The following is a 24,596-nucleotide window of genomic DNA, read 5'->3' as shown; positions in this document are numbered from 1 at the left end:
TTGGAAGGAGGGGCACAGTTGAGCGGATCTGCTCTTGTGATCCGGTGGATACTTAATTCCACTTGGAGATGGAAGGAAAGTGGATAAACCCTCCTTCCAGCTTGAAAGTACAGTTCTGTTCCATCTGTCTGTCAGCCCTGCTTACGTGGTGTCTCTCAAACTCATCCCCAGTCACTTTGTATGTGGAGAGAACTGGCTGTTTGGGTGGGCGTCTTTGTTCCAAGTCTTCCCTTTATGAAGCAGTTTTCCCGAAGTTAACCAATTAAGAATTGTTTTTTTCCATGTAGCAGTAATCGCTCTGAGAGGAGGGAGCCAAGTCACTGTGGGGGATGCTGTGCCCCAGGGACACATTTTGGAGGATTTCCTTCTCCTGAAGCCACAGGGTCAACATAAAGCCCTATAAAATGTTTTAAATAAAGAAGAAATTGAAGCGGAAGATTTCATTCTGGCACTTCATGTCTGGTTTTTGCTTTCCTCCCACTGAGGAGCTAACCAAGCCAGAAGTCTGGAGGATATATTTAGTTTGAGGATAATGAAGCTTTACTGTGATTTTTCTTTTTTTTTTTTTTACTTACCTGGATTATAATTATAAGGAACCTGGTACCTGCCAGTGGCCTTTATGAGTTAGTCTATGATACACTGGTAGCTGTTGTTGAACATAGTATTTTAAAATTGTGTGTGTGTGTGTTTGTGTGTATGATGGTTTGTTTCTTTTATAAAAAGGGGACCACAGTTATGACATTTTTATCACTTAACTCTTAAGGAAGTCACTCTTGCATCCTGAGTCAGTAGGTGTCAAGCCATTGATTTGAATGCCGAAGGTTTTGCCTGCATATGTAGTTGTCCTTGGGACTGGAAGCCATTTAGGACATGAGCGTTCTCTGCTGACATCCTCATAGTTATGACATTTTGGAGAGGATTAGTCCTCAGGATGATGGGAATGGCCTCACCGACCTTATGTGAGCATTTCCTGTATCCCCCAGTATTTGCTCTTGCTGTCCTTTTCCCAGCTGAAGTGGGCGCCTAATATATATGACATGCACTTAAAATTGCCTTAACCTTTAATTTTTAGATAAGTGTAGATTCATATACAGTTTTAAGAAATAATAGAGAGAGATCTTGTGTATCATTTACCCAGTTTTCCCCCAGTGGTAACATTTTGCAAAACTGTAGTATAATATCACAATCAAGATATTGACACTATTGCAATCAAGTTACAGAACACTTCCAATACCACAAGGATCCCTCACCCTGCCCTTTTATAACTTCACTCAACTTCTTCCCCTTGCCCATCCCTTAACCCTGGCAAGCATTAATCTGTTCTCTGTTTCTGTAATTTTGTCATTTAAAGAACACTGTATAAATGGAATCATATAGGATGTGGCCTTTGGGAATTGGCTTTTTTTTCAATTAGCATAATTTACTGGCTATTCCTCTGAATTATTGGTTGTATCAATACTTAGTTCCTTTTTATTGGTGAGTAGTGTTCCACACTATGCATATACCACAGTTTAACCATTCACCAGTTAAAGGACATCTGGGTTGTTGTCAGTTTTTGGCTATTAGTAATATAGCTCCTATGAATATTCATATATAGGTTTTTATATGAACATAAGTTTTTATTTCTCTGAAGTAAATAATGAAAAGAATACAACTGCTGGGTCATATGGTAGTTGCATGCTAAATTTTTTAAGAAACTGCCAAATTGTTTTCCAAAGTGGTTGTGCCACTTCACATTCCTCAGGATTTTCTGCATAGACAATTATTTCGTTAACAAGTAATGACAGTTTTGTTGTTTTCTTTCTAATTGTTATGTCTTTTATTTCTTTTTCTTGCTTTAGTGCAGTGGCTAGAACTCCAAGTATTATGCTGAATAAGAGGGGTGAGAACAGATAATCCTTGCTCCTGATGTTAGAGAAAAGCATTCAGTTTTTCACCATTAAGTATGATGGTAGCTGTAGATTATTTTTGGTAAATGTTCTTTATCATGTTAAAGAAGTTCCCTATATTTGACACATATATTTTGAAATGCAATTTTATATTTTTACAGTGATTAAGTGTGCTATATGACGTAGTTGAGTTTAGGAAAGGGAGATTTTCCTTGGTGGTCCTGATCTAATTAGTGAGCCCTTAAAAGGGACTGGGCTATTCCTGAAGAAAGAGTCAAGGCATGAGAAAAATTTGATGCAAGGGATGTTTTTCTATTGCTGCCTTTAAAGATTTGAGTGGGCCATGTGACAAGGAAAGCAAATAGTCTCTAGGAGCTAGGAGTGGTAAGGAAAAGAGGACCTCACACCTACAACTGTAGGGAACTGAATTCTGTTCCAACTGCATAAGCTTGGAAGAGGGCCCTGAGCTCTAGATGAGAATGTAGCCTGCCATATCTCAATTTAAACCCTGTGAGGCCCTGAGTGGAGAAACCAGTCATACCATGCTTCCTGCCTGGGCTTCTGACCTACAGAACTTTCAGCTGTCAAGTTGGTGGCAATTTGTTACATAGTAATAGAAAATTAATACAAAAATCAAGTAAGATATTTTGGAACAGTGCTGGAATCAAAGCCTATAGTGAATACTCTACTCCAGTGACTCAACTAGGACCCAGGTCTAGTCACTAAATTATGTTCATCCATATACCTGTGGGTGCTGGTTGTATGCTAGATGCTGTGTTCAGGTCTGGGGACACTGAGGAGAACGAACCAAGGTTTTGTTTAGTTTCATTTTGGTTTTTTTTTACTGTTGAGGGTCTCATGGCCCTCTAACAATTGTCCCGTTATATTTGTACTCAACAATCATACTCACATTCTGGTAAAGAGTAAGTCATCTACAATTCTTAGGTAAACCCCTTACCTTTTCCGAGCTTGAGTTAAATGGCCTGATTCTTCGGAAGTATGTGAGGACCAGATGGGTTATAGGAAATATTGATTGACAGAATGATTACCTTTCTATAGTATAGTTCTTCTTTTCTCCCTCTTGGCATCAATTCCCATAATTATTTACTGACCATATACTGTGTGTTTGAGAAGATGCTGGGTCTGGTGGTTGGATCAAGGATGCATCAGACTCCATATGACAAGGACCAAGACGACATACAGAGAGGCCACTACCTATTGCTCAAGGCTGATGGAACTTTGATGCAAGGGTCCTGAGGGCTTCAGGAAAGGGCTTGGAGTCAGGCTTGAATTGGGCTGATGGAAATGTGTCACAATCGACAGGTATCATCTGCAGAGCCAAGCCAGTAGGAGAATTCAGAGTAAAAGAGGCTTCCTTCTTTCATCCTTTCTCCTTGGAAATGCCTCGGAACTGTTCCTTATATCACAAGAAAGTAGGCCTGTTTGAGAACACTGCCCCGATTTGTTGAATGGGAATGAATAGACCTTGTTTAATAGAGGTGGCTTTAGGGGCATGAACAAATGGTTCTGACTTTTTAGGGCCTGACAACTAATTTTGAGAGATGTAGAAACAAAATAATAATAACAAAATCATAAAATGCTGCACAAACACAAAACAAAACAAACGAACAAACAACCATACTGGGCTTCCAAAACCCATAGGAACTTTATGAAGGAACAGTAATGAAATGAGCAACATTCAAGCACATTGTGGGGTAGGGTGAGGTGGCAGGAATGACTGTTGACAGCTCTGGAGTCACCAACACTCAAGCACTCCCTGGTGAACGGGGATTATAATCAGCATAAATCTAAGTGACTGTCAGGAACAAAGCAGCTGTGCCCGGAAGTGTGGCCTGAGTTAAGATTATTTTGGCTGAGGGTAGCTGCCACTGTAACTGCCACCAGAGGGCCTTGCCCTGCTCTGGACTTCTGCTTTAGAACTCTCCTTTGGAGGCTGGTTTACCAGCAACCAGTTGTTCCATGGGAGCAGAAGTACATCCTATGCAGACCTTCCTTGGTTGCAATTTTCTGAAAGTTGTTCTTTTTTTTTTTTTTTTACATTAATAATTCATATTTGCAGCAAAAGTACAAAGAAATATAGAATAGAGTACCTAAAATCACTATGCCTGGAAACAAACACATCATTAATATTTTGATATGTTTCCTTCTAGTCTTTTTGTTTTCTGTGAATATACATTTAAAAACCCACATATAGTTGGGATTGTATTGTATTTACTATTTACTAGCTTGCTTTTCTCACTTGGGATTTCATGAACCTCTTTCCTTAAAATTCAATCTTTCTACTTAGTGTTTAATATCTGTCCAACATCTCAACAATTGGATGCCTCTAATTTACTATCCAATTTCTTTGCAACACTTATACATACACACACATTATAATTTATTTAACTCATTTATGCAGAAGGTGAGTGTACATACGTGTGTATATATGTATGCATTTGTATTTATATATGCATATATACACACATACAAAAGTTTTATACTGATTTTTATAAACAACACTATGATGAACATGTCCTCAGAAAAATTTCCTCTGACAGCATAACTTATGATAGCCTTAGAATAAATTCCTAAAGTGGAATCACAGATCAAATGGTAATTTATGAACTATAGTGAATGTAAAGGAACTTACAAGTTTTTCTCATATATTCAAAAGAGATAAACTTTCTACAAAGATTGAAATAATTTTTTTAAGATTTTGTTTATTATTAGAGAGAGAGAGAGAGAGAGCGGTGGGAGGGGGGAGAGGGGTAGAAGGAGAGGGGGAAGAGTCCTAAGCAGACTGAGCATGGAGCCTGCACGGGGCTCGATCTCACAATCCTGAGATCACCACCTGAGCCAAAACCAGGAGTCAGGCACTTAACTGACTGCACCACCCAGTTGCCCCAAAGGTTGAAATAATTTCTAAACACCATTGGACAATAAAGTTGTAAAACTTAGATGCTCTGGCTCTTTCTAGTACAGTAGCCCCTAGAATTGGCTATTTACATTTTAATTTTTTAAATTTTATTTGTTTGAGAGAGAGAGAGAGAGAGAGAGAGAGCACAAGCAGGGGGAGCAGCAGGTAGAGGGAGAAGCAGACTCCCCGCTGAGCAGGGAGCCCAATGCGGGGCTCGATCCCAGGACGCTGGGATCATGACCTGAGCTGAAGGCAGACGCTTAACCAACTGAGCGCCACCGAGGCGCCCTACATTTTAATTTTAATTAAGATTAAACTACATTAAAAATTCAGTTCTTCAGTTGCACCAGTAACATTTCCAGTGCTCTGTAGCTGCACGTAGTTAGGGACATGTGTATTGGATAGTGCAAGTTAGAACCTTGCCATCATCATAGGAAGTTCTATTGGATAATAACTGCTCTAATGTCTTCACAAGTTCCTTCATGGTTGTATTTGGAATTCAGCTAAGTTAGACTAAAATATGAAACAACACATATTTTGAGAGAGATTTACTTGGTTTATTATAGATTCTGTAGTAAAATATTTCACCTTTCCATTGAAAATGAAAAATATTGTGTCTCTCTGAAAATGTAAGAAAATGGAAATCGTAACTTTGTCTTGCTTACTCATCCTCTACTAGGCTGAAAGATAAGCAGCAGTGTTTAAACTAACATCACTGTTGGTAATGATGACAGGTTCCTGTGTTTGCTTTGTGCCAGTGTGTAACTACTCACCTTCAGGGATTCCTCACAAGCAGCCCAGGAGCTGCAGTTATTATCCGGAGTTTACAGAGAAGCGAACTGATGTAAAGAGAGGTCAAGAATCTTTTACAGAGTCACATAGCCCAAACATGGCTGGATCTGATTGGGAACTAAGCCTTCTGGGTTCAGGGTCCATAATCTTAACCACTAGCTACACTGTTTCCAAGAATGTCCCAGACTGTTAGGGAAAAGACTAGCTCTTTGCCGTGTTGTGGAACTGTGCACAGGTGAAGTAAAGAACGCTTCCCAATTGTTCAAGAAATACCTACACCAAACATACACAGAAACTCATCTACACAGCCTTTTTGTCAAGGAGGTTCCACTGAGCCCACTCTGATCTGGAATGAAGAGTGCTCAGGGCATTGTGGGGAAACTTCTATTCATTTGTATTCCAACACTATTTGATTTAACAGAATCTAAGTCAGATGTATGTATTTTACACATTTCTTCTCTATCCATCTTCTATTGTGGTCTGAAGTTTTGTTAATGAGCCTGGGAAGAAGAGAAGGAAAAGGGGGAATTTAAAATGTAGTCAAAATCAAAGAGCTTGAGCCCAAACACACTCACTTGATGTGGGTATTTGTTTGCTGCTGAAGGATCCAAGGTGACATATTTAAGCAAATCTCCTCAATGCTTAAACTTTAGCGAGGAGGGAACAAAATCCCAAACACAATCTTGAGGGTGGTCAGGTCCAGGCAGAAAGCAGTCTGGGCATTTTCAGTTTCAACCTTTTCCAAAAGGTGTCAGTCTAGGGCAGCAGTGGGGAGGTGGGAAGGCATGGAGATAGAAATGTCAGATAAGAGTAATTGGAAAAATAAGATTAGTAGCCCTCGTTTTAACAGATTCTCCGCCACAAGCATCACTGTCTGAGAAGTTCTTGCTGCTGAGGAGGGAGGGTTTCAGCGTTTATCTTCGCCCTCTGATCTCTGGGTGACCTTCTCTGTGCCCAGAGCAGACCTGGGCCAGGTCCCAGCCATTCCCACAGGACCAATTCACATTCCGGTTTGGCTATAACCTGGGATATGGGGATTTCATTGGCTCTGTGTTCTGGTGCAAACTGAAAACTACCATCCTCTTGTACTCAGGATGAGTGAAGACAGAAAACCAGGATGGATGGTGAAGGCTAAGGCAGAGGGGCCCATGTATTTTTAAAACATGGTTTAAAAAACTGTTTAAAAATTCCAAATCATTAACACAAAATAGACACTAACTCAATTCTAACATATGATTTAAGAAAAAAAATTGTTTTATCAAAATATTTGAAGATCAGTTCTTGCCAGGCAAGCCTCATGAAAAGCACAGTACGTTGCCACGTGTCAGGAAGAGACACACAGAACCTGGAGTGGGGCTCTTGGCAGATAACTGAGAGAAAAGCTGGTTTTCAAATATTTAGTTAAACAACACAAATGTATGTGTAAGTTTAAGTCGACACATGTTAATGATTTAAGGTCTTAAACAGGTTTTTTATTTTATTGTTTTAAGGCTCCACTGTTCACTTTAAAAGTTCCGACAGTTTCTCCAGGGCTGGGTGTAAGCACTAGACTCTTTAGAAATTCATTTAACAGCTTCATTATTCTTAAAGTGTACAGAGTTATGAATTATTCAAATGCAATTGAGTAGTCCTGGTAATTTAGCCATTTCATAAGACAGGTTTTATGATCTGCCACATGGAATGACTAATAAAATCAGAAATGACACACAATTATTTGTTTTTTAAATTTGTGTGGCCTAATAGACATCTAGCTTGAAGAAGCCTTTAATTATTATGTTCTAGATTTGTAAAAACAAACTGATGTATTTTAAAATGTAATCTTAGCTCTCCAGATATAGTATCAGAATTTCAGTTTTGACATATTTGGGGACCTTTTAGGAAATTATTTTAAATTGGAACATCTTGAGTCTTACAAAAGACTTCTGAGGTTGCTGTGAATTCTGTTTTCATCGAAGGTGGCATTTTAGGAATTAAACGGTTTTCTAAATTTTTTCTCCCAGGAAATATTATTGACTGGTAAATTACTAATAGATATACCTCTGAAAGAAGCAAATGTTGTGTTAAATCAAGACAAATATGTTCATTTCCTGCTGGGCTTCTCAAAAATGGTTTTTAACTCATAATCATTGTGATTCTCCAAGTAGCAATTCCCTAATGCACAGGACCACAGGGCCCCACAGCCTGGTCCACCAGCACTCATTTTTTCCTTCCTCTTCAATAAGCCTCTCCACTTGACTGATTTAGGGAGGTGGACCATGAGGCCTAGGGCAGGACTGGGTCTTGTTTCACTTTGCTCATCACTCAGTACTTTTCTTTAATAGCTTAAAAAAAAAAAGATTATTTATTTTTTTTTTATTTGAGAGAAAGAGAGAGACAGACAGAGAGCAGGGAGAGGGAGCGAAATCCTCAAGCAGACTCTGCTGAGTGCAGAACCTGATGTGAGGCTGGATCCCAGGACCCTGAGATCATGATCTGAACCAAAATCAAGAATTGGCAGCTTAACTGTTTGAGCCATCCAGGCATCCCTAGCTTTTTTTTTTTTTTTAATCACAATTATGACTAAATAGTTTTTGATTTAAGCTTGTCTGCCAAACCAGAAAGCTTCTGAGGACGAGCCTGCTGCAAGTGTCCAGCAGAGTGGCTGGCACGTAGGAGATGCCCTCTGAGGTGGTGAAAAGGAGAGAGTGCATATTTTCCAGGTCCTAGGGCAGAGCATGTGGAATGCAGAGCAGGACTAAAAGCTGCTTGCTTGTACTGCAGATCAAAGCTTGGGACATTTTTATTGTGCCATCCTGAACCTCACAGTTTCTGGGTGCTCTTAGTGGCTACTGGGGTGGCAGTGAATGTAGGGCCCCCTTGCATTCAGGAGCTGAGTAACCGAGCCCCCTCATCTCCATAGCAAGGGGAAGGTGCTTGAGGCAAACAGGGAGCAAGACCTTGAAGGGTGTTTGGTGAGGATGGCAAGGGGACCACTGATTTATGGGGTAGGAAAGTATCAGGTTCGGATTCACACTTCATCCATCATGGCACTAAGTGAGTCAAAGGAGGGTGTTTCAGAATCACGCCTTTGCCTTTCCCTTCCTGCCATCCTGCAGGTACTTATTGACTATGGACACTGGTGTTGTGTCAGGGGCTGAAGGGGTTTCCAAAGAGGATGAGGATGTGGTCCTTGCCCTCCAGGGGATTACAATCCAGTTGTAGCAACTAAGTCCAAGTAAGCATCCACATGAAAAGGTGTGCAGAAATGTGAGGTGGTATAGAATTAAATGGTAGAAAGTCAAGTGTAGACAGTAAGAACTGGTACTTGGTACTTGGGTTGGATGGAGGTAATGTGGCTAGGAACCCCTCCCAGGGACAATGGTAACTGTCATGGACACTTCCAGGGTGTCCAGCAGAAAGGGCTGGATGCTTTATGTGTATTACTTCCCTTTATGCTTGTGCCAATGCTGTGCAGTAGTTTCTATCTCCTCCCCATTTTATAGGGGAGGACTTGCAGGCTTAGAGAAAGATCAGTAATATCCAGGGTTCCTAGACTAGGCTGCACTTTGGAATCACTTTGGAATCATCTGCATCTTTAATAAAATATAAAGGCCTGACTCCCACCCTCAAACGTTTTGATTTAATTGGTGGAGATGGAACCATGGCATCAGAATTCTTCATATCTTTCTGAAGGATTCTAAGGTGCAGCAAGGTTTAGGAAGCACTGAGTTAAGATTGGCCTAAGATCATAGAGATCCTATTGTGAAACCAAAACTTGATCCAGGTATGTGCTTTTACAACTTTTAATCACTGTACTCTTCCTGCCATCCTGAAGCTATTTTTTGAGTATGGACACTGGGAGGAATGTCAGGTCTGTGAAGGAAGCCAGGGCTCTGTGACAGAGCCTAAAGATGGGATGACTTTGGTAACTGGAGGGAGTCACTGTGGGGCAGTCCAGGGCTGTGCATGTGTATGTGTGTCTGTGTATGCTGTTGAGGATAGGTGACAGGAAGCACAATATTTGAATTCAGTAATAAGCAAACATAAAATGGGTTAAATACCAGGCACCGTATTAATAAGAGTTGACACCTCTATGGCACAAAGTACTAGGCATTATTCTCAGGGTATCACAGATGTTAATCCATTGAATCTTTACAAAAACCCTGCGAGCTAAGTTCTGTTATAACCCTTCCATCACTCATGAGGAACCTGAGGCTCAGTGAACTTCTGTAACTCACTCAGAGTGGCGTAGGTAGTAAGTGGTAAGCTAGCTCCTGAATTCTGTTTTGTAACCACAGTGTTGTGCTGCCTCTCCTGTTTTCACATTTGCCAGTGTTTGCACTAAGAACGGTACATTCATTGCTTCATTTAATACTTGCAGTAACTCTTATGAGAAGTACTGTTGTTACTGATGAGAAAATTCAGACCCTTTCCTAAGGTTCTATGACTAATATGTGGTAAAACAGGTATTATTAGTACAGCCTGGCTTCATAATCATGCTTTTAATCATCTCAGCATTTTAAAATACATTAAATTTTTTTAAAAAATTCAAAATCCTGAGTAGAATTCTATATGTAAAACAAAAGTAGAACAACTCCCTGTGAGTGTGGGATGGTGGAAAAGATCTCTGCTGATTCATACTCCTCCTCCCATGCCACTGACCTATTTATCAGACCCCAGATGCCCTTGGGAACCTGGAACCCCTGGAGCTCAAGGAACACATTTAGAAAACCACTACTATGGGTAATTGGGAGCTCTTTGAGATGTTGGAGCCAGGCCAGTCATATTTTTGACAAAATACTGGTGGTTTAGGTCTATTGTCTTGGCAGTAGAGATAAGTTATGACAGTGAGTCCTGTGGGACATCTTTGAATCCTAGACACATAGGGCCCAGTTTAAAGACACTTTCAAACACACACAGTCAAAACAGTTGAAAAAAATCAAAAGAGTGGTCTAATTCTTCAATTTGTGTCTTTGGAAAACATTGAAGGGGCCCCAGGAATAGCCCCTAGCAACTTTTTCCTCCTTCCCTTTTTCTCTTCTTACAATTTTCTTTTTCTGCCCTTAAAACAAAAGAAATCTCTCTCTGTCCCCAGTCTCGGGGCTCATTCTTCCTCTTTCCCTTCTGACTTCTTTCTCCCACCTTTTATTACATAGATCCTCATAGTCTGTGCTTCAAAGTCCTGTACCTTTGCACTAGGTTTCTCAAGTTCACTCTGCTACCCATTGGCTAATTCCATGTCCTAAAATCCAGGAATGGACCTGGCTGAGAGATACACTATGATGGGGAGAAGCTGATCAGGCAAAGCTATGTCCTTATTTAGTGTATGGGGTAGAGGTAAAGGCTAGGAATACACACACACACACACACACACACACACACACACATATGCACACACACAATTATTTTCAACCCCCATCAGAAATGTGGGAGAGGAAGGGACCTGAGCTTGAGGCATCAAAAGTAATGATAGAAAAGAATTATGGAGGTGCCTGGGTGGCTCAGTCAGTTAAGCGTCTGCCTTTGGCTCAGGTCATGATCCCAGGGTGCTGGGGTTGAGCCCTGTGAGGGGCTCCCTGCTCAGTGAGGAGCTTGCTTATCCCTCTCCCTCTGCCTCTCCCCCCAGCCCTTGCTTGTGCTCTCTCTCACTGTCTCTCAAATAAATAAATAAAATCTTTAAAAAAAAGAATGATGTGGCAGACTATGGACTCTGAGAAACAAACTGAGGGTTCTAGAGGGGAGGGGGATGGGGGGATGGGTTAGCCTGGCGATGGGTATTAAAGAGGGCATGTACTGAATGGAGCACTGTGTGTTATACGCAAACAATGAATCATGGAACACTGCATCAAAAACTAATGATGTAATGTATGGTGATTAACATAACATAATAAAAAAAAGAATAATGGATTGGAGAAGTGTTTCTAAAATAGAGCTATAACACTTGATGATGAATGGAAAAGAAAAGAGGAAGGAGAGGAAAGGGACAGATATGGTTCTGAGGTCTTAAACATGAGACTGAGTAAAGGTCAGGGTATTGGACCTGTGGATGTGTTAGGGAGTGTAGGGAGCGGCAGGTTGGGAGGGCAAGGAGTGGGCGGTAGGGATTTGGTTTAGGCAGGTGTGCATGGATCACGAGTTGGCTTTTGGTCATCTTGCATCTAAAGTGATACTAGGACATCCAAATGGAAGTAATCAACAGGTGGTTAGGTATATGTGAAAGAGGTCAAGGGAGTAAAAGATAAAGTTTGAAAGGTATCTGCATATAGGTGAGAGCTGTGGAGACAGACCTCAGTTTTCTTCCTAAAGATACACATGGATGAAGAAAATGATTCTAGGACAGAGTAATAAGAGGAAGGATCCAATGATAGTCTGCAGGAAGATGAAGAATTTACAAAAGAAACATGGGAAATAGTTTTCCAATCTAAAAGAGACCTTCAGAGAATTCAAGGGAAGAGTTGGTTTTAGGAAAATGGTGGGTGGATACAACCCCACTCACCCATTAAGCTGTGTTTACAAGGGACTATTTAATGACAAGGGGAAAATTCTCATGATACATTTATTGAAAATTATTTAGAAAATTGTATGTAGGATCCCAGTTACAAACACACACACACGCACACGCACACGGCGGGAGAGAGAGAGAGAAGGAGAAATTATAACAAAATGTGTAGAGTGTTTATTTCCAGGTGGTGGGATTTTGGGTGATTTTTTTTTAAAGATTTTTATTTATTTATTGAGAGAGATAATGATAGAGAGAGAGCATGAGAGGGGGGAGAGTCAGAGGGAGAAGCAGACTCCCTGCTGAGCAGGGAGCCCGACACGGGGCTCGATCCCAGGACTCCAGGATCATGACCTGAGCCGAAGGCCGTAGCTTAAACAACTGAGCCACCCAGGCGCCCTGATTTTGGGTGATCTTAATGAAAAAGAATGTCATTATTTAATCGTAAATAAAAAGAAATTTTAAATTTTTATATCTGTATCTTTTACAATTTATATGATGAGTGTACTTTATTCTCATTATTAGAAGAAAAGTCATTTTATTGACATCAGTTAGAAGAAGAATAAATAATGTATATGCAACATCATCTCAGTTAATGCCCACAAATATGGAATAGAATAAGCAGTATGGTCCCCTGTTTCCTGGTAAGGAAACTGACTCTGAAAGAGATGTAGGAACTTGTGTCAGTCACATAGTAAGTGATGGAGCTAAGATTCCAATCTGGTGTTTTTTAAGGCACAAGCTACATATACATATCCAGCTAAAATGTCATGTCAAATGAGGGGAAGAAGTTGGCTGTGCAAACTATACATTAAGAAAAGACATGTGGCTCAGTTGGTTAAGTGACTGCCTTCGGCTCAGGTCATGATCCTGGAGTCCTGGGATCGAGTCCCACGTCGGGCTCCCTGCTCAGCAGGGAGTCTGCTTCTCTCTCTGACCCTCCCCCCTCTCATGCTCTCTCTCTCTATCTCATTCTCTCTCTCAAATAAATAAATAAAATCTTTAAAAAAAAAAAAAAGAAAGACATGTGGGGGGCGCCTGGGTGGCTCACTCGGTTAAGCATCTGCGTTCAGTTCAGGTCATGATCTCAGAGTCCTGGGATTGGGCCCCGGTCAGGCTCCCTGCTCAGCAGGGAGTCTGCCTGTACCTCTCCCTCTACCCCTCCCTCTGCTCATGTTCTCTCTCTCAAATAAGTAAAATACTAAAAAAAAAAAAAAAAAAAAGACATGTGGCAAGAAGGAAGGTACCAATGGCTTGCAAGTGTAGAGTTTCCATGGGATAGCAAAAGTGAAAAGCAATTTTCTTTCTTGATGAGAGGGGACTGGTGGTGGGGAGATGGAGGCAGATTTAGGGCACTTGATAAGAAGTGTGACAGCTTACGGGTCAAGACAGCTCAGGCCAGGCTGGGGTAAAAGACAGCCCATCATCTCATGGTGTAGAACAACAGAGGTTTATACCTTGCTTATGTGATGTGGGTTGGCCTTGGGCTTCATTGTGGTCACTCTGAGACTCAGGCTGAAGGAGACATCATCTGAAACACACTTCACAAGGAAAAGGGAAGGTCGGGCTTAAGTACTAGCACTTAAATGCTTCTACCTGGAAATGACAATGATTTTATTGGCCAAAGCCTCACCCCTATTAAAACAGAGGGGCAAAATGTGGCCCTACCATGTGCCCTAAGGAGGAGAACTGGAATATTGTGAACCACCCTAATGACCACCACAACAGGGAAAACATTTCTTGCTTTTTAACACTCCTGCTTTGGTAGCAAAGGAAATAGCTTGCAGAACTCTAGGTGTTTAACACAGGAGGTGTCCTGGGCATCACTAGGAAACTAGGACTCAAAGAATCAAGTGATCATTTGTACAAAGTCACAGAGAGAAACAGTGGCTGTGCGAAGACTAGAACTGTGTATCTGAGGCCAGTGACCCCAGTGGTCCTCAACGTACAATACTCACTGGCCTGGGGTATGTGAATTTGGAGGAATCGTAGTCCTTGGCCTAGGAAACTATTGGAGGCTCTGCTTGCTATGTGTTGAGAATAGCAGTGTCACCTCATGTTAGGAGTTCCTGATGCTGGCAACCAGTGACATCTCCATCAGTGAAAACTCCGGACTGCATCTCTTAGGTGCCCAGGTTTCTCTGTGTGGTTATTGCTGAAATGACCAAGGAAGACTGCAAGTCATTACTCTAAAGTATCATTGTTAAAGTTGGGTTAATATAAAACTAGCTGGGGCTGGCCCCAAGCAGTAAAGTGGCAGGTGAACTAAGCATGGGAAACCCAGTTGAGTATCTCTGTGTCTGTAGATTGCAGACAGATCAGCTTCAACTTAAAGAGAGAGAGATTTAGCAGGTGAGAATCCTGGATAGCCTCCCTCTTCTCTGAGATCAATAGTGCATTTTGAATAGAGAGTGATTTATGAAAGGAAATGGGGTCATGAGGACACAGTCCATCTCATAGAGGGTTGGGCAAACTGAATCTGAGTTGGCACTTGGAATGACCATAATTTTGATCTTTTTTTACACTGCTATCAAAAATGGGGGGGGCAGGAAAAATATCTGTTTCAGGCTCACCAAGCATTGCTTTGTAGAATGGCTGCTAGTCATATTTATAATATTCTATAGATTTATATGAGAAATAAATATTACAATTGCTTTTTAAATTTTGTATATTTCTAAAGTTAAAGAATAAAACTATTCTACAATTAGGCAGGTGTGGTTCTGGGACTTTCATGGTTAACCCTCGTATTTCTTGCTTTTTAAACTGTTTTTGGTTTCGGCTTTGATTTACATTATATGGTCATCAAATTCCTCTTTTTATCAGGGAAAAATGGAGGGTTTTCTGAATCTTAAAAGCATGTAATTTACCTTGGATGTGAACTATAATGCTTATTCTGAAAAAATTCCATGTAAAACTGAAGAAATTGTGTAGAAAGTCTTTATGAATTGGAACCCAACATGTCATTGACACATTTGGAAGGGCGTTCTGTTGACTTTAGTGATGGATGATCCCATTCTGCCAAGTTCAGCTGGAAGGGGGGTGACTTAGAAACCCAAATACCAATGCTGGAATCTAGAAACTTCCTGGAACCACAGTTTTAAGTCAGCAGGGTGGATGCGTCCTGCCTCTGTGCAAGGGATGACATTTCACTGGCTTGCTCCACGGAAGTCTCTGGAACAGAACCGTAAACACCAGCTCTCTTTGTTGTATGTTGGCTTTTAAAAGCCCCCAATGGTTTGGGGAGGATAAGGCTTTGCCCTGGGGCTCCCTGGGTCCAATTTTTTGGGACCTGGCTAAAAATCCTGGATATTTGATAGTCTGGCTTATTTCTATGGTGTATTAGCACCCTATAAAAGTTACATGTCATTTATTTCAAGTTTAGAACCCTCTCAAACTTCAGGGGCAAACCAAACTTGAACCTTTTGTGGCTGAAATTCTGTTTACCTTTGGCCAAACCTTGCTTCCTGAATGTGAGGCAGGGAGGTGAGGTGAGAGGGGGCTCCCGAGGCCCCTTGGACATCAAATCGCTTTTGCCAAACAACGCTTTGATAGGTTAAAACGTGAATGAATCTGAAACACGTAGATTAACTTCCTGTCAGAATACTCTGGGGCCTACACACAAAAGTATATTGTGCTGGGCAAATGCATTTTGAGTGTTGCCTTCCGCCTACTATGAGCAGTATCTGAGATTTTTGCCAAACACAGGTTGAAATTGGGTCAAGCTTGTTACCTTCCACTTGTAATAAATATATTAAAAAGTTTCTATAAAGGTTATTGGACAATCCAATTGAATGAGGACCCTGGAGAAATTTGGACATTTCTTGTGTTTGAAACATTTACTTTCAACCAGTGACAAAGAAAGAATGGACTCTAAGATACAGTGCCCAGATCAAGGATGGCTATGATTCCTTTGTGTCTGTTGTCGGAATACAGGCTAGCAAGGAAGGCCTGGTGCTTGAATGAAGGAGAAATAACACACCACGTTCCACGTGCCTTTCAGATAGAGGAACTGATGAATGCATTGGAGAAGACCCGACAGGAACTGGATGCCACCAAGGCACGCCTGGCCTCCACGCAGCAGTCTCTGGCTGAAAAAGAAGCGCATTTAGCCAACCTCCGGATAGAAAGGAGAAAACAGCTAGAGGAGATCCTGGAGATGAAGTGAGTACCCATTTTTGTTTTCCTGGTTTCTCTTTTCTAACTTTCCTTTAGGGATGGGGAAAGGAAGGCTAGAGAAGACAAAGAAAGAGCTTGAAGAAAGAATAATTTAGCCAACACTTAACTATTCATTTCCATGACTATGCTTCTTATGTTTTTTAATTATAGCTTCCATGTCCCAGTTTGCACATTTTTCATATCTGTTATTCAAAAAAAAAAAAAATCCAGCATTAAATTTTGTGCGTCTGTGTTTTGTGGACGGCGCTGTTATTCTTAGATTTGTCTCAAAGGTCTGAACTGGCCAAGAGACAGAGGCCTCGTTAAGCACAATAGTAATTTGAGTGCTGCTCAGAGTTAAGTGGAAACTTTTCTGAGGAGGTATTTCCTAATTGTGACTATAACTTTGCTAATTATATTCTTTTCACATGTGTACAATGCGTTGCTTGTGTTGGCTTTCATAGAGTCTCAAGGTTGGCACCTCTTTGTTTAGAAAGCAAGGACTCTGATTTGCTGGTCTGATAAAAACAGACTTGGAAATCCCCCTGCCCCCTCCTCCCCCTCACCCCAGGGTAGGGTAGGTGAGGGGTAGGGGGAGACTGGAACCAATCTCTTTCTTTGATTTAATCAATAAAGTGTGGCCTCATGCTGGGCAATGATCCTTCCTGTGGGCCTGTGACACCCATCTCCACCTAGCTCTTATTTCATTCTTACAATGAAGTATCACCATGGAAGAACATAGGAAAGAAAATTACTCAGAGATTTTAGAAACAATCACTTGGCTATGGATCTATTCCTAAAGAAGTAGGCAAGAAGCAGCATCTCTCTATATAAGTTAAGATAATCACTAAGATATAATTTAACTTCCTTCCACAATAAGGGAAACGTACATAATTATGGCATCTTAAGCCTGTAACATAGACTTTGAAATTGGTGGCTAGGTATGGAAGCATGACCTTATCCTGACCCCACAAGTCTTACACATGGTTAACATTAAACCCAGAAAGCTTAGATCATGGAAAATATGGAATGAAATATTTTGAAGGATTTAATAATGAGGACAAGACTTTTATTACTTGTCAACTACCTCAGTTTCTTCAAGACCAAAGAATAAGTAGTTTTTTTATACATAAACTTGCATTTTTCCTAATAAAATAATACATAATAAAAACAGATATTATTATCCTCAGTTTAGAAGTGAGGGAACTGAGATTCAGAGAGATTTCAAGTAATTTGCTTAAGGCCATTGGCCAGCATTAAAACTGAAATCTTCTACCTCAAGCTCCCTTTTCTACTGTCTTATTTTCTCATGGAGCTTATGTGAATTCCACCAAGCCTGGAACTTTCATCAGTTTGAGTCACCGTGGTTATCTTACTGCCTAGAACAGTGCCCAGCATATGGTAAATGCTCAGTAATTGTTTATTGAATGAGTGAATAGATTGAATGTGAAGACTGGGTTTTATGTAGCTAAGAAGAAAAGTATTTCAAACATCTGTGACATTACCAGCTTGATCAATAATTTATTAACAATAGCAGTACATTGATTCCATCAAGCTTTATTCTTTTCCATTCACCAGTCCCACTTCTGCCACCTTGTATGTTGTGATGTGTGATGTTCAGCCTAGTTTCTGTCATTGTTCTCCAGCTATTCCCAAGTTAACTCTTATCTCTTGGAGTGATTTATTATGCCTTTGTAAGGAAACTTCCATTACTTCCTGTTTATAAAAAGGACATATACTTTCAGCGTTTTGGGAGAGCAAGTAATGGTGAAGCACACTGGTTTGGGAGTCATCAGATCTAGGTTGGAATCCTATTGCTTCCACTTGGCGGCTGTGTGATTTAGGGGAAATGACCTTAATGTCGCTGGCCCTTCTGTTTCCTTCTATAATGACTTTCGTGGAGTGTTTGAGAGGAGAGGCACTCAGGAGGACTTGGCCCATGGAAAATGATATATGTGTGTAAATGACGCTATCAGCCAATGAAAATATGTCATTTGTTTAGTATACTTTGTGAAGAGTATCATTTATCTAAAATTTGGATTTATTTTTCTTAAACATATAAACCTTTTCTGTGTGTATGTTTTCCCACTTAATTTCATGATTTCAGATAGCACCTAACTAAGACCTCTTTTGGTGAATTGCCACATTATTGCTCAAGTGCTTAATCTTCTGCCACTGCAAAATAAATACAGAATTCTTCTGTTAATTCCTTTGGTAAAAGTAACAAAGCCCTGCTTCATTAAGCCCAATATGGACCCTATTCACCATTTAACTGGCCCAGAAGTGCCACTTATGGGCTCCTTCCCAGGACTATGTGGGCACAGGTACAGGGCAATTATATTGACCAACAACCCCAGTTAGATTCAGGAGCCTCCTGGGCTGTTCAAGTCAACCAATTGGTTTGATCAATCTTGATTTTTAAGCCGAGTTGACATATGGTTACACAAATTTATACATGTGATGAAACTGGACATTAACTGAGTCAACATAAGTTAGTAGAAAAAAATCAGATGGGTATATCCCTGTCAGTGTTTACTATCACTCTGTGCCAAGGATTATTGGTTTTCTTTTTTTTTTTTTTAAGATTTTATTTATTTGAGAGTGAGAGAGAGAGAGAGCTCGAACAGGGGTAGGGGCAGAGGGAAGCAGACTCTCCTGCTGAGCAGGGAGACTGACGTAGGGCTCCATCCCAGGACCCTGGGATCATGACTTGAGCTGAAGGCAGACGCTTAACTGACTGAGCAGCCCAGGTGCCCTATTGTTTTTCTTTCAACTTGGCAGGCATCACGTAAGCAACTTTAGGCGAAGTCTATCTATTTCTAAACCCTGTGGGAAGGGAGAGGCTGTACAGTATTAGAGGACGGAGGGGTGGGGCCATGAGTCAAGAGAAAGGAGGTGGGATATGTTAACTTACCCATAACATGAAGGAGATCACTCCTTGGTTACCTCAGTTTTGTCTTCAGTAACATGGAGGTGATAATAACTACCTTGCCTACTTTATAGAATTGTTGTACAGGCAGGATTTTTTTTTTAAAGTACTGAACTGAAATGAATATAAATCAGCATATGTGAAAGTGCTTTGAAACATAAAAGGGGCTTTTGAAATGAAAGGTGGTGTCTGTTAAATTCGTTGTAAAATCAAATGGCACAGAGTTTTAAAATTGGAAAGCAGCTGGGTCCAACCTCCCAGGGTGCATAAATCAGACTCCTATCCACATAATTACTAATAGGGAATTCACCAGGCCCTGGTGAACACCATTCCCACTGGAAGTCATGGGCGCTTGCAGGTACCTCACTGGTACTTAAATGGAACCGAAATGGCTTTCCATGTAATCTTCCCACTTTTCTTGGTTTTTGTTCAGAGCACACAGAATTCACCTGAGCCCCATACACAGCACAGACAGCATTTTAGATATTTCTTCTGGTAATAATAGCGTTCATTTTAGAAAAGAAAAATTAAGAAATATGAAGAAGCAAAATTAAAAAGAAAATCACCTATGATCCTACCACACAGAGACGTACACTGATGGCATTTTGGTGCACACCTTTACAAATACTCTTTACTTTTTTTTTTCTTTTTTGCTCTGTATTTTTTTAACACAATTCAATTGTACTCTCATATTTTGTAAATCCTGCTTCTTTTGCTTACTGAATGGTGAACACCCTTCCATGTTATAAACATAGAATTGTATTATTTTTAATTACTTAACATAATGTCATGTAGGTTCACTTCTTTATTGGACATTTATCTTAGTTCTAATGTTTTGCCAATATAAAGAATGTTTTGATAAGCATTCTTCTGTTCTATTTTGTTAACTTATTTTTAAGTAATTATAGATTGGTATGCGGTTACAAGAAATCATTTTCCTCAATGGTAAAATCTTGCATAATTATAAATTATAGCACAGTATCACACCAAGAAATTGATATTGGTACAATTTACCAACTTTATTCAGATTTCTCTGGGTTTACATGCACTCGTGTGTGTGTATGTAGTTATATGTAATTTCATCACATGTATAAATTTGTGTAACCACTGTCACAGTCAAGATATAGAACTGTTCCATCATTACAAAGATCCCTCGTGCTACCTTTTGATAGCTACCCCCACAATCCAGCTGTTTATTTATCCCCAGAGTTTTGTTATGTGTTATATCATTCTGGGACATGTGCCATACTTTCTACATTTTTCCCTCCCATTCTCCTGGAGCAGGGCAGGGAATTATCTTCTTAGTTTAAATTTAGACTGAATTTAGAATGAGAAAATATTGCTTGATTCCTCTAATTTAAAGATTTCTCATGAGTTGGTTTTATTTTATTTATAATGGAATTTCTTTTTAATATTGGATATCTAGAACCTGTCATGTGGTAAGCATTTTATAAACTTTTGAGGAATGAAAAGATGAATTAGCTAAAAAATTCATATTCACTGAGTACCTTCTATGTGACAGGTACTGTTCTAAGTGAACAAACAGAAAAATCCCACCTGATCAAGCTTACACTTTAATAAAATGAGAGGAGGAAATGAATGAACTAATAAAGAAGCAAGTAAATGAATAGATAGATGAGAAAAATAGTTTTTTCCTATAACCAAAGAAATTCGGAATCCCACTTAGAAAGCTATTCCAAAGGTAAGGACCCTTGTAGCTCTTTGGGGTAAAGAGGGACATGGAGTATTCAGTGTAAGTTCCTAAGACTGAGAACCCTTTTAGGAACCAAGGTCAGAGGAGAGCCTTTGACTGTATTTCATGTAGGATTCTTCCCCCCAACACCTCCCCATTTAGTTTGGTCTTTATTGGTTAGTATTTTAATTGCCAGTCATTATTCTCACACTGGAAGGAACAAACAGTCCCCATCCCTGCATTAAAAAAAAAAAAAAAAAGATTTATTTATTTGAGAGAGAGAGTGTGTGAACCAGTAGGGGGAGAGGCAGAGGGAGAGAGAGAGAATCTCAAGCAGACTCCCCACTGAGCGTGGAGCCTGATGTGGGGCTCAATCTCAGGACTCTGAGATCATGACCTGAGCTGAAACCGGGAGTTAGCTGCTCAACAGACTGAACCACCCAGGTGCCCCAACCCTGCATTTTCATAGAAGAGTACAATATTCACTTTCCCTTGTGTATAAGATTATTCTTTTACTTAAAAAATATCTAAAACCTCTTGCTACATTTCCTAATGCTTCATCTTTGTTACATTTGCTCCTATTTAAAAGGAATTTTATTAAAATAATATTAAGAACATCATTCTATATGTTTGGTTTTATTAATGCTGGTTAATAAGCTTACATTTCAGTAACCAAAGCTCAATTATTTAATTTGTGATATTTAATTTGTGATTATTTAATTTGCTCAATTATTGAATTTGATATCTGTGGCTAAAAGGAATTGAAGCCATGAGATACAGTACTTAAAATCTATCTGTGTGTGCTTGCTCAGATGATTTAAACTAGCATAGTAATTTAATAGACAGGCAGGCTGACTGATATGTTCAATTTAGTATTAAATATGGAATGAATAAGGGTTTTGAGAGCTGGTTAATAGTTACATGATTTGAAGTGTGTATTTTAAACTTCTTGTGATTTCTGGTGCTTGTGTTATGTAAAGATTTTAATGAAACCTCTACATTTTTAACTCATCTGATGATGTAAGATCCATCTTAATTTACTGGGTATTGTTGCATTTTAGACATCTTCTCCAGATAGCCTCAAAAGCCTTTGTATATATTGAGCTATTTTAGGAAGTTTACAGTGAGGTAAGGCAGCAGCTTATTCCAAGGCATTATCCTGTTGGCCTCTTTGATCTAGGATCCTTTCTGAGAGAGCCACTCATTAGGTAAGTACCCTTCAAAGGAGAGGCAGGGTGCAGAAAATGATAAAATCAATTTATTCTTTACTTCATGCCAGCATGAGAAAAGACAAATCACGTTTCTTTAGGGAGGAATCCTAAGTGCCTGGCAATTTGGACAGGATAAATGAAGCCTGGGAGGGGAGTTTTGAAGTCATCCATTACTTAAAATTGATAAACTCAGTTGCACCATCTTACAGAGATGTTATGTGGATGTAATGAAATTATGCATTTATGAGAAAGTGGTTTTTAAGCAGCAAAAGGCCATATATGTATGTGTGTATGTATATATGTGTGCATGTGAATATATAATGTTATGTTGCATATTAATGTTAGATAAACACATAGTTCACATATACTGATCCTATCTTCAAATTCCAAATTAGCCCTATGCTTTCAACATTTTTTTGTGGAGGGGGGGGCTACAATGAAATCCTTTCTGTATCTAATGGTTTGTTTAGAAAAACTTTGACATGTCCAATTTAAAAAATATTAAATACCAATGGTAACATGTTGTAGAATATCCCAATTTGTCTGGTTGTTTCTGTATACCACCCTGCTCAGTTTGAAAAGTAAAGTGAATCAGCTAGAACACTGATGAAGCTTGTCACAGCTTTCCAGGTTACCTGCAATTGTTGAGGACAGGTGACAGAAAGAGAGAAAATAAATGTCATGAAGAACTGCTCATCTAACATCGATTGTGGTTTGTGCTGCAGGCAGTCACATAAATACAGTTGCTTATCACTCATGATTTCTGTTTCTCTCTTGTAACCCTGAAGTTGATGTGTTAGAGCCTTTAGTGGAAGAGAAAAGACCTGCTATACACAAAGCTAAATAAAACTTAACTGCAAAGAAAATAACTTTAGAATAGTGGAATGGTCTAATTAACTTTAAATGCAAGGAACAGAAAACCTCACATTTCCAGAAGCTCATACAAGTAGCTGTGTAGTCACCGGGGACCTCCATTCCTTCTGTCTTGATGCTTTGCCATTCTCAGAGTATGGCTTTCACCCCTGATGCAAGATTTTTCTCTTAGCTGCACCATCCTGTCCACATTCCAGTCAGCAGAAAAGAGGAAGGAGGAGGAAGGACTCTGTAGTCTTCGGAAGCAGCTCCCAAGGTGTGTCAGCAATTCCTATGCAAGCAAAAAACACCTGTTCTGGGTGCTATGGAAGGAATTTCCATCCCCAGGGAGGGGGCAGCAGGGTGATCACAGTGCTTCCAATGTGGAATTCTATCCATAATTTCACTAAACAAATGACCTGAAGTGTGGATATTTAGAAGATGCCGAAATCTTCTTTGTTCTTCCCTTGAGAAACTTTGTTTAAATGCAGAAACTTGCCAAAAGCCAAAAATGACTGCTTGGTTTAGGGCACGGTCTTCTCTCATAGACCACAATAGAATTTTTCCGTATTTTTGTACATTGTGTTATTTTTCTTTTCTTTTCTTTTCTTTTTTTTAAAGATTTTATTTATTTATTTGACAGAGAGATAGAGAGAGAGCACAGATAGGCAGAGTGGCAGGCAGAGGGAGAAGCAGGCTCTCTGCTGAGCAGAGAGCCAGACGTGGGGCTCAATCCCAGGACCCCAGGATCATGACCTGAGCTGAAGGCAGCCGCTTAACCGACTGAGCCACCCAGGCACCCCTACATTGTGTTATTTTTCATAAAACTCTGTAGATGTAAAATGTATTAGCCAAGCAGAGACATGTTTCACAAATCATTATAGGGAAAGAATCACTGGTTAAATTGCATGTCAGGTAGGATCAAGAGCCCTTCACTCTCCCTGCCTCAAGGAATGTACTATCTCTGATTCACATGCCCAAAGAGAATTAAACTAGCCCAGGCATATATATTATTCAGTGCATGCAAGACTTTGGGTGATGGAATTACTATCACCAGTAAACTTTTATTAAGTACACGTCAGGCAGGGGCACATTGCTGCCACCTCCTGTGAGTTGGGGAGTGTTATTGTCCCCACTGTGTAGATGCAGAAACTGAGTCCCAGACACCTGGAACTCAAATGCAAGTCTGTTTAACACTAGAGTCCATAATCTTTACCATTGAGCACACTGCCTCTGCATGAAGAATTTAGATGTCATCATAAGAATTTTAAGTGTGGGAACTGCAGGACTGGTTTTGATTAAATAGTAGCAGGCAATGGGCAGATAGGTGCTTCTTCCGACTTGCCTCTGGAATGCAGGACAGCAGGCTGGGATGATGATGGGAGGGAGGGGACAGGAAGAGAGCTAGTTGGAAGAGTACTTTGAAGTCAGCTTCCTTATCTTAAAACGAAATAAGGGACGCACTGTCTTCTCGCCAAAAACATGCACTGTATGTGTAGTTTTAATAGTGAAAAATGTCAGTCAAAAGGGCCCTTGGCCTGGTGGTTTTAATGGAAATCAAACATTTTCTGAGCTAAAGCAGTATAATCTTTCAGCTTAAATAATCATAATCAGCAGTTAAATAATCTAAATGCTTGTGAATTTTGGAGCTTAAATAATTCCAACCACCATACTTTA

At 40.0% G+C, this 24,596-nt stretch overlaps 1 protein-coding gene across 1 annotated transcript in view; it reads left to right on the top strand.

The window, feature by feature from the left end:
* Positions 1-24,596, top strand: part of ERC2 (ELKS/RAB6-interacting/CAST family member 2) — a 959,419-nt gene that overhangs the window by 564,965 nt on the left and 369,858 nt on the right. The window contains exon 15 of the mRNA XM_032412144.1: positions 16,080-16,240. Coding sequence (XP_032268035.1) covers positions 16,080-16,240 — 161 coding nt within the window. The remainder of the gene's footprint in view (positions 1-16,079; positions 16,241-24,596) is intronic.

The sequence above is a fragment of the Phoca vitulina genome, unplaced genomic scaffold (genome assembly GCF_004348235.1).
Source record: "Phoca vitulina isolate PV1807 unplaced genomic scaffold, GSC_HSeal_1.0 scaffold13, whole genome shotgun sequence".
Taxonomy (NCBI): Eukaryota; Metazoa; Chordata; class Mammalia; order Carnivora; family Phocidae; genus Phoca; species Phoca vitulina.
This window is presented reverse-complemented; position numbering and strand designations above follow the sequence as displayed.